The 10,800-nt window shown below is 39.4% G+C and overlaps 1 protein-coding gene across 1 annotated transcript; it reads left to right on the top strand.

The window, feature by feature from the left end:
- Window positions 1-4,713: 4,713 nt before the first annotated feature.
- Window positions 4,714-6,003, top strand: LOC101300494 (late embryogenesis abundant protein D-34-like). Its single transcript, XM_004290562.1, has 2 exons — window positions 4,714-5,121; window positions 5,431-6,003. The coding sequence occupies exons 1-2, from the start codon at window positions 4,789-4,791 to the stop codon at window positions 5,860-5,862; spliced, it is 765 nt and encodes a 254-aa protein (XP_004290610.1). The 5' UTR covers window positions 4,714-4,788; the 3' UTR covers window positions 5,863-6,003.
- Window positions 6,004-10,800: the final 4,797 nt, after the last annotated feature.

Below are 10,800 nucleotides of genomic sequence, written 5' to 3'. Positions count from 1 at the left end.
AGGCGCATCAAAGATCAGCAGCAAGCTGCCCTGGATGTCTCTTCCTTAACCACTGCATTTCATGCTGCACAAATCAGTCCTCGAGGAGGTCGAGGGCGCGGCCGCGGTCCTCCAAATTACTACACTGCTAGAAACCCTACTTCCAACTTCGGTCGAGGTTTTCCTCTCAATAGAGGGCGAGGTGCTTCTGTTCTTGGACCTCATCCATCCTCAAGTTCCTTGTTCAACAATCAAGCTCGTCCTACATGTCAGATTTGCAGCAAGAGTGGTCACACTGCCCTAGACTACTACAATCGTTTGAACCTGTCTTTTCAAGGAAGGGTGCCCTCTAGGAACCTTAGTGCTATGGCAGCTTCTGGGTCTACTCCAGCTCCTCCAACTTGGCTGCTCGACAGTGGTGCAAACTCTCATATCACCTCTGACTTGGGAAATTTGCAGAATCCAAAAGAGTATCAAAGGAATGATCGTGTTGGAGGCATAGGTAATGAAACTCCCCTTTCTATTTCCCACACAGTTTACATGATATTTTACATTGTCCTTCTGCATCTACAAACCTACTCTCTATCTATCGTTTTACATCAGATAACAATTGCTTTATGCTAATCTATCCTGATCATTTTATCATTAAGGACATCCAGACGGGGAGGATCCTCTTTAGAGGACCAAGTGAGAATGGCATTTATCCTCTACGTTCTCTTCAACAAGCTGGTCTTGATCAGAAGCATTTTGCGTTTGTAGGAGTAAGGGTCTCTTCTCAAATTTGGCATGCTAGATTAGGGCATACTGCCTTTCGTACTTTGTCTAAGATTTTGTCAAATAAAGCTGTGCCACTGGCCGGTAGTAGTTCTATTTCTTTCTGTCAATCATGTCCCTTAGGAAAAAGTACTAAGTTACCTTTTGTACTCTCTGATTCTATTTCCAGTCAACCTTTGGATTTAATTCATTCTGATGTTTGGTCTTGCTTTACTCTATCTGTTCAAGGATTTCGTTATTATGTGTTGTTTGTGGATGATTACTCTCGGTACTCTTGGATTTTTCCAATGAAACACAAAAAGTGAGGTTTTCCAAATCTTTATCAAATTCCGTACTTATGTTGAAAAACAGTTCTCATCTTCTATCCAACAATTTCAGAGTGATGAAGGAGGAGAATATACCTCTCATGCCTTTAGAGATTATCTCATTCTACATGGAATTCACCATTGCTTCTCCTGTCCAAAACACCCTGAGCAAAACGGCCTCACCGAAAGAAAACACAGGTATATTGTGGATACCGCTCTAACTCTTCTTGTTCATGCTCACATGCCATCCTCATACTGGGTTGAGGCATGCAATGCAGCTGTCTATATTATCAATAGACTCCCCTCACCCATTCTACATCATCAAACTCCCTACTCATCTCTTTATAAAAAAGAACCCAACTACTCCTTTCTTCGAACCTTTGGGTGTGCATGTTACCCATATCTTCGTCCATATACCAACTCTAAACTTCAACCCCGGTCCAAACAATGTGTTTCTTAGGTTATTCTCTTAATCATCTCGGTTATCGATGTCTTGATTTGTACACACAAAAGGTTTATCTCTCTCGACATGTATTGTTTGATGAAACTTGTTTTCCTTTCAGTAAGGCCGTTCTCACTTCCCCCACAGGTATGTCTTCTTCCTCTTCATCACTATATTTCTTTCTGTTCAGGATATGATCTCCAATCCATTACAACTAACTTCATCACAAAACTCACAACACACACATCCTCCATCTTCTAACACGCACACGCCAACTCTTAATACTTCCTCACCTATTGATCTTTCCTCACCAAAGTCACCTCCCTCTGCACAAACTCACTCACAGCCACTCTCTAGCTCCGACTCAACATCTTCTCTTAATACTACTTTGGATAATGTGAATGACTCAAGTCAGGTACGTCCCTCTGCTAACTCTCACTCCATGCAAACTCGACTGAAAGATGGGATCATTAAACCTAATCCTAAATATGCAATGCATGTTTCTCTCATCAATGATGTTGTTGCAGAACCTACGTGTTACAGTAAAGCTGCCAAAGATGCAAACTGGCGCTTAGCAATGGAAGAAGAATTTCGTGCTTTACAAAAGAATGAAACTTGGGACTTGGTTCCATCTACATCATCCATGAATGTCTTGCCCAACAAGTGGATATTCAAACTCAAAAGGAAAGCAGATGGCAGTATTGAACGCTATAAGGCTCGACTGGTTGCTAATGGTTTTCATCAACAAGAGGGCATTGATTTCTCTGAAACGTTCAGTCCCGTGGTGAAGCACTCAACCATCCGTTTAATTCTCGCTCTTGCTGTTACCAATGGTTGGCATGTTCGACAACTTGATGTGCACAATGCATTTCTACATGGACACTTGACAGAGGAAGTTTACATGAAACAACCTCCTGGCTTTACTGATCTGAACTTTCCCAATCATGTTTGCAGATTAAAACGCTCCCTCTATGGCCTCAAACAGGCACCGAGGGCTTGGTTTCAGTGTTTTGCCGAATACTTGGAAAGCTTGGGGTTCTTGGAGTCTCTCTCCGACTATTCTATGTTTACATATGCACAAAATGGCATTTTTCTTATTCTGCTTATTTATGTGGATGATATATTGATCACCGGCAACAGCAGCAGTCACTTATCTCAACTTATATCTGAGCTAGGCAAAATGTTCTCCATGAAAGATCTTGGTCGCATACACTACTTCCTTGGTGTTGAAGCTACTTATGATGGCTCTTCTCTCTACTTGACTCAGAAAAAGTATATTGTGGATTTACTTACTCGAACAAAGATGCTTGAAGCCAATCCTTGTGCAACTCCATCTGCAACTGGTCAGAAATTAAGCCTTCACTCTGGAACACCACTCACTGATCCTACTGAGTATTGAAGCGTGGTTGGAGCTCTCCAGTACCTCACACTCACAAGGCCAGATATATCTTACTCGGTCAATCAGGTTTGTAAATTCATGCATTCTCCAACCAATATCCACTGGATTGCTGTTAAACGCATTCTGCGTTATCTCAAGTTCTCAGTCAATTATGGTCTTAAATATCAGCCTGGTTCTTTGTTTATAAGTGCCTACTCCGAAGCCGACTATGCTGGAGATCTGGATAATCGTCAATCTACTGGCGGCTATTGTGTGTATCTTGGCTCGAACCTCATTTCATGGAGCTCCAAGACTCATCGTACTGTGTCCCGCACGAGTGCCGAAGCGGAGTATCGACAACTTGCCTTTACTGCTGCAGAAATTTCTTGGTTAAGGTCCATGTTTTGTGATCTTAATCTATTCTTACAGTGCCCCAAAATTTGGTGTGATAACTTATCAGCTATTACCATTGCATCCAATCCAGTTTTCCATGCCAGGACGAAGCATGTAGAAGTTGATTATCATTATGTCAGAGAGAAGGTTGTGAATAAAGAGTTGCAAGTTCTTTTCGTTCCTACTGCTGATCAAGTTGCTGACATCTTTACAAAAGGTTTGTCTGCCTCTCGTTTTCATTTTTTGGTCTCCAAGCTTCCTGTTCTTCCCAGACCACTCAGCTTGCGGGGGAATGATAAGCCAAACCTAACAGAATTAAGAGATAATGATGATTCCAGTTTAGATAGGAACAGCTAGTTCCCTAGATTCTCTAATCTCTAGATATGCTATGTATATCCCATGTATCACAAACGATAGAGTTCTGTTTGTATTTGTTGTTATCTCAAGTACATGAGATGTTTATCTTGTAAACAACTGATCTGTATAAATAGAACACAGTGTCAGGCTAGTGTTCAAGCCTTGACATTTACCAAAATATTCTTCTCTCTGTTAGTTCGTTTATAAATGACCTATACATCCTTCTCGATTCGGTGAATTGACAAGCTAACTTGATAGAGAGACCTACAGATGAAATTCCCAAACAACATTCAGGATTCATCTCCAGGAAATTCTATTCCTCGATCTCTTTTTTACTGCATCTCAACTTTTTCGAGGCTTAAGTTTAAACTTTTCACAATTTGAATTTTGGTGAGAAGGAAGATAACCACGGGTCATTTTCCCTTTCAGTTAACCATGCATGATCGATGCATGGACGTGCTAGTGTGCTACCTAAGTGAGTTTGTAGGAGGCCATATATAATAAGCGCTTCCATCTGTTCATTTCAAGTATATAATTAGATCTAAATGCTGTTAGAAGTGCCATTTGAAGAAGCATTTGCTTCGAGGTTCATTTGAAGATAGAGTACTTGATTATTATGTTATATTGATTCAAAATGCTATCAAATTAAGATACTTTTGATTATCTACAACCAGTTATAGTGTATGTTATATAATATCGCTTTTGTGAAGGGCTTGAAATCTCTCTCAAGCATAACGTTTGAACTTAACTACAATTTATGTGTTTGTGTATAGAAATATAGAATCTAGAACAAGAAAGAGACTAGTGTTGGTTAAACCCGTGGTACTATCTTATATATTTCGAGTTTTCAAGTTCTATCATACACCGATGACGACCGATCCAAGTCCAAGTGTCCCAAGACGTAGTCCAATTGTTAAACTTGGAACCCCAGTGCCACACTGCCACCTGTAAAACAAAGATCCAAAAATCCACATCCTCCGTCCGCCACCTGTGTCCTGGAAAACCCTGGTGTCAAGTTCACAGCCCTCCAACCTCCTACGTCCTTATCACTCAAACACTCGACAAGTTCAGATATTATTAGGATCGATCCATTTAAAACTCTGAAACTAGCTAGCAAACATATTGCAGAGTTCTGGGTCTGTTTATCTTCCACTCCAAGCATGAGTCAGGAACAGCAACATCGACCCCAGCAGGGTGACCAGCTGGAACCGATCAAGTATGGAGATGTGTTCAATGTCTCCGGTGAGTTGGCGTCCAAGCCTATCGCGCCACGCGTCGCTGCCACCATGCAGGCTGCTGAAAACGTTGTCCTGGGAGAAACTCAGAAAGGCGGCCCGGCCGCAGTCATGCAGTCGGCGGCTACGTACAACGAGCGAGCCGGTCTAGTTGGCCAGCGTGACGCCACTGTTGCCGATAGAGAGGAAGGTGTTACCGTCTCGGAATTGATCGATCTCGATGGTAACAAAGTTATTACAGAAAGCGTTGCCGGGCAGGTAATTTTTTAGATCGTCACGAACTTATATTTTCACATAATTGTCTGACAAGCTTACTTTGAATCCGTAATTGCTATGCCACTACATAGGAAATTACTCACTTTTGCACTAGGAAATTTTTTTTAAAGAAATTGAGTTCAACAACTGTGTACTTCATATCTGTTTTAGTTGAGGACGTACTTGAGGTAATCCAAGAAACTCGGTCACTAATTCTTGTGTTACATATTCTTCTGTTTCTTTCTGTGATATTCATTTCTTCAAATTCAAACTTGAATACATCTTCAAGTTCAATGTTTATATTGTGTGTAGGTTGTGGGACAATATGTGGAGCTACCAGAACCTGGAGCATCTCCGGCAGCAGTAGTTCTTGAGGACGATGCAATCACAATTGGTGAGGCACTCGAGGCAACTGCTCTCTCTGCAGGTGATAAACAGATCGACCAAAGCGACGCAGCTGCCATTCAGGCCGCAGAGATGAGAGCCACCGGAAGTAGCGAAATATCTCCCGGAGGTTTGGCGGCCGTAGCTCAGTATGCAGTGTCTGCTAACGCAAGGGAGGCTGAGACTAAGCTGGCTGATGTTTTAGAGGATGCCACTCAGAAGATGGGTGCAGACAAAGCGGTGACTCGTGAGGATGCGAAGGCGATTATAGGAGCAGAGGTAAGGAATATGAGCACTACTCCGGGTGGCATAGCTGAATCAATGGCTGCTGCAGCTAGGCTTAACCAGAACATATATTGATAAAGTAGTTGATAATTAAGCATCGACACCTAGATATATGCATGTTTTATGTATGTTTATATATAGTATGTAACGCGTAGGTTGTAATTTGTATGTTGTATTTCTACGTTCGAACGATCAAGTAATCCGAATAAACTTACCAACTCCTTGTTTTTGATGTATCAAAAAAAGAAGACCAAGAAACCTAAAATAGAGCGAGGATATAGTTCTGGGTTTTACTGCTTGTTTATCTGTACGTGCCTGGCCGTGATATTGAGGTTGATGGGAAATCCAGAGAGGGATCTTGATGTTGGCCTGCTAATTTGTGAGTGTGATTGTGTGAATATATACTCTTTTAATTCTAATGGTTTCAAGAAACAACGGTTTCTCTGGCTCACCTGGATCAAAACCAAAAAACAAAAGAGGAACAGGAGTGAAAAGAGAGAAAAAATAAAGCTGAATCAAAATCTTCAAAATGAAAATGACTTGTGTATTTGTGTTGAAAATGATAATTTGGTTCAAGTAAATTGTAATATTTGTCAAATTAGTTGTAAATGAGGGTATCCGATACATCTAGTTACCATGCAAAGACTACCCATGGCCAATACCAAGAGGTTCTTGGTAATCTTGTTCTACTCATTTCAGTCATTTGTAGTTGTGGTCAAATTTTTGTGGATAAACAACAATTTACACAATCTCAATATATTTCTTCGGAGCTGTACGTACGGTATATGTTTGGACAAGCCAAACACAGGTCAACAGGGACGTAATTGGGGTGTGGTTAGCTCACTGCATAGTGATTCCGATAATATAATTGAATAATTATTATGCAAATAATTTCTGGACAGCCTGATATATACTCTGGTACGAGTACCGATCCATCTCTTGCGAGCATCATGGCTTGGTTGGCTACAATTTCCAGCAAATCATCAAGGCCCAGAAGCAATATATACAGCTATATATGACTGAGATCTTGTGCTCTTTCTATATCTTTATAATCTGATATATTGTCTGCAATACTGATCTTCTTGTGTCCCTCCCTATCTAATAATCCCACACGAGCCCCAGTCAGTGATCGAAACACTTTGATTTTTGTTGAACTAAAATTATTGAGTTGCATGTGGAGGATTGTCTCATGTGGCCTATTGGGTTTATTATATGTTAATCTATGAATATATTCTAGCTTCCTTGCAAGTACGCTAAGGTATATATATCTAATCAACTCAAGTACTCCGAAACCACGTACTGGAACACAAATGTATTAAAATTGTGTACCCAATGATATTATATTTTGATCATCACCCCCTTGTATTAATTTTCTTTGAAGTAATTAACGACTAAATAATTTGATTGATCATACCAAAACTTGCTGTAACCAGAAGAGGAATAGTTGAGTATGCAAACACGAAAGTACTATCACTAGCGAATTGGTTATGAATAATGCAGCATTACTAAAACCAAACTAATTAGATAGTATATCATAAGCAGATCCTTTTACTCTAATTTGAGTGTTGAAACGCAGAGTTTAGGCTAAATCGTTGATGCAGTTATGCGCGCGGGAAAAGAATGAATAGATAGATCGATATAGTAGTTATATATATATGCATGGAGGATCGAGTATTCATGAGTCATGAATGTGATCTATCAGATCATTTTTACGTACACTCAGTGATAAGTGATACTCAGAGATGATGTTGATTTTTCATACATTACTGACTTTTTTCTCTTCTTCGAAGAAGTCATATACTGCAGGTTGCTTTGCTCGATTCTCTGCCATTGCAATGGACGTGTCCTCACTAAAATCCACCTTTTAGATCCAACTTTTATAGCTCTCCGTGGATCTATCACATACCAATCTTTCTTCATGATCTTATTTTTTTTCTTTCTTTTTCTTTGGTCACTGAAATATCCGTCGAAGAAAATAAACTCTACGAGCTGGGATTTTGACAAGTGAATAAGCAAGGGATGTAGGGAGAAGATGTCCGTGTAGATATTCGTTACTTGTTCGTGAAATAAGGGGGGTTTGGATGGTTATGGGTAACAGAAATGGTGGAGTAGGTTTTCATCTTTGATAATGACGAAGAAGTTGAAGCAAAGTGTTGGTTGGCTCTTTGGCTCTGTGTATCAAATCTCCAACGATGCATTAATAGAATGATAAGCACCCCACCATGTGAATGGTCTGCCAAACTTGGTTTCGAGCTAGGCTAGTTTTTGGTTGAACCATCCTTGTATCATACATACGTACGTACCCACCATGATGTCCAATTTCCTAGCTAAGCTCCCCAAAACCCTCACCTTCACTCGTATATTATTTTCTTGAATTTTATTGAACACAGAAGAAAAACACCAGAAGGGTTTGCTTCTTCAAAGTACAAAGTAGCTGGTTTAGTTTTGTTCAGTTCACTCTTGGGAGAGAGAGGTAGATGATCGAATACAGAAATTATGGGATAGAAATTTTACCAGAATTGTGGGACCTCGTAATACGACGGGTCCTAATTTGAAGATACACAAGGTGATAGGTAGGATAATCATAACAACTTGATCCATCTCTTTCTTCTTTGATTTGCGTCTTGTATAGAGAATCTACCTTCTTCTACATGTGTTAATTTGTGAAGGACGCTCTCCTGTAATTTGAACTTGGTAAATGTAATTTATAACTTGAACTATTTGATTGAAATATAAACAGAATATTAATCGTTTCCGAAAAAATGAAGTTAGAACATAAAAGATGAACAAAAGAAATAGTACGTGAGGATGTTGAATTTGCTTTGTGCACGTTTTGGGAATCACATATATTGTCAAGCTTTTTGGAATGGTGCCATGGTGGCAAGGTTATGTTTTCGTTTTTCAGTTGCGTAGTTTTGTTGGTATGGGAAATGATCGATGATCCACCGTCCTAATTCACTTAAACATATGAAGGTTTGATTCATGGCATGTTTACTAACCTGAAAATGAATTGAGAGTGTCAGAATTGATTCCGAGATAGGGTGAATTCTGGCGTTTACTAACATGTCAAAGTATTGAAAAATGGATGTAGGTCTCACTTGCTTACCAAGAATATGAACCCCTTAATTTGATACCCAAAGAGGAGATCAGAGGGATCCAGATTCTCTGTTTGGATTTAAGTTGTTTGGATTTGCTTGGATGTCTTATAACCATTAGATGGAGTAAAGATGACATAAGAATGACATGGTGGTCCTAAATTGTACTCAATCCAATGGTTAGAAGTCATCCAAGCAACATAAATCCAAGTAGAGAAGTCAAATTCGATCAGAGATGTGTATTCAAATCAAGCTTACAGAATCAACTTTTTCTCCTTAAATCCTCACATAATTATAATATCTCCAAATTACCCAACCCTAAAAAATTGCAAACATTCTAGCTCTTGTAGAGGTATTTTAGTAATTAAACTAGTTTTAATTCTGATTCCATATATGGTAAGTAAACAACATCAATCGTAATTAGTTACATTCATGTGTTGATTCCTTATGGTAAGTAAACAGTTGAATGTAATGAAATATCTCATATCGATTCTTGTTAATATCAAGTCATGATAATTTCTGTTTTAAGTTAGTAAACGTGCCCTTAATGTAATTTGTGGATTGGTGAGCTAGGCTAGTGGTGGGCATGCATGATGGCATATATCAATGTCGTTATAGTTGAAATTAGATTGATTTTATGAGTGACTATCTTGTCAACGATCTTAATTAATATATTTTTTTTAAGTAATGTAAAGAAAAATACATTGCTTAAATAATAGCTAGAAGACACGTTACATCATATGTCGGGCTCTATACAATCTGTCGTTAGAGACCAACAAGCATCAAGACTGATACCCTCACTGGTAAAAATTAAGCTTGAGAAAAAGCCTCGAGCATAGAAAAACAACAAATAACACCTAATTTCCGGAGAAGAGTACTGCCTAATACCTCAATTGATGTACACCTAGTAAACTAAGAAACCAAATACGACTGCTTCCTCCCATGTTCATGCGATGTAGCTTGATATCTACGTCTTCAAGGCACCCATCTCCACACCAACAACTCCCCAAAACTTAGCCACCTCTAGTATCCATATCCAACCAACAACAACAACATCGTCGCTGTTTCCAAGCGACGTAGCACCCGCGCCGGCTGGTCCATATCCAATCAATCCGACCCCGGCAACATCGACAACATCGACCAAAGAAGTCGATGTTGCCGTTGCCAGACCCAAACTCTTCACCATTAACGTCGAAAGTTCAATCCTCTCAACGCAAAAGCATGGTCAACATGAAGGAAACCCCTCGCGGCCACCAATAACACACCATCACGATCACCGCCCTTGCCAAAGGAAGAGTGACACCGCCAGATCGAAACCCTAGGCTTTGAAGAAGAGATGCTCCGAGAAGCAAGGAGGCACTCCATCATTCCACCACAACAGAGTTCAACGATCTTATTAATACTTTGTTTGAGAAATATTACACAAAGACAAATTTGATAGTTATTGTTCTTTACTTTTATTATTAAACATTGCTAACATTATTATGATCCGATCTGATTTTGGAGTATGTGTGATCTTCGAATTTTTCGTTCAATTTGAACTAAATTTTTGCTATTTGTTAAATTTTCTCGCCCTCCTATTTTCATTTCTTACTCATTATTTCTTACTTAGTCCAATTCAAAATCGATACTCTCTCTCTATTTTCATTATGATCCGATCTGATTTTGGAGTATGTGTGATCTTCGAATTTTTCGTTCAATTTGAACTAAATTTTTGCTATTTGTTAAATTTTCTCGCCTTCCTATTTTCATTTCTTACTATTCTTTCTTACTTAGTCCGATTCAAAATCGATACTCTGTCTCTCTCTCTCTCTCAGAGTAGGAACCAACAAATCTAAACAACACTACCACTAATCGCATCTTTAACAGTAACAGTAAATACACCTATTCCCCTCACGCGCGCACCTCTCTCTCTCTC

The sequence above is a fragment of the Fragaria vesca genome, linkage group LG2 (genome assembly GCF_000184155.1).
Source record: "Fragaria vesca subsp. vesca linkage group LG2, FraVesHawaii_1.0, whole genome shotgun sequence".
NCBI classification, from domain to species: domain Eukaryota; kingdom Viridiplantae; phylum Streptophyta; class Magnoliopsida; order Rosales; family Rosaceae; genus Fragaria; species Fragaria vesca.
Note: the sequence above shows the minus strand (reverse complement) of the source record. Positions and strands in the feature narration are given on the sequence as shown.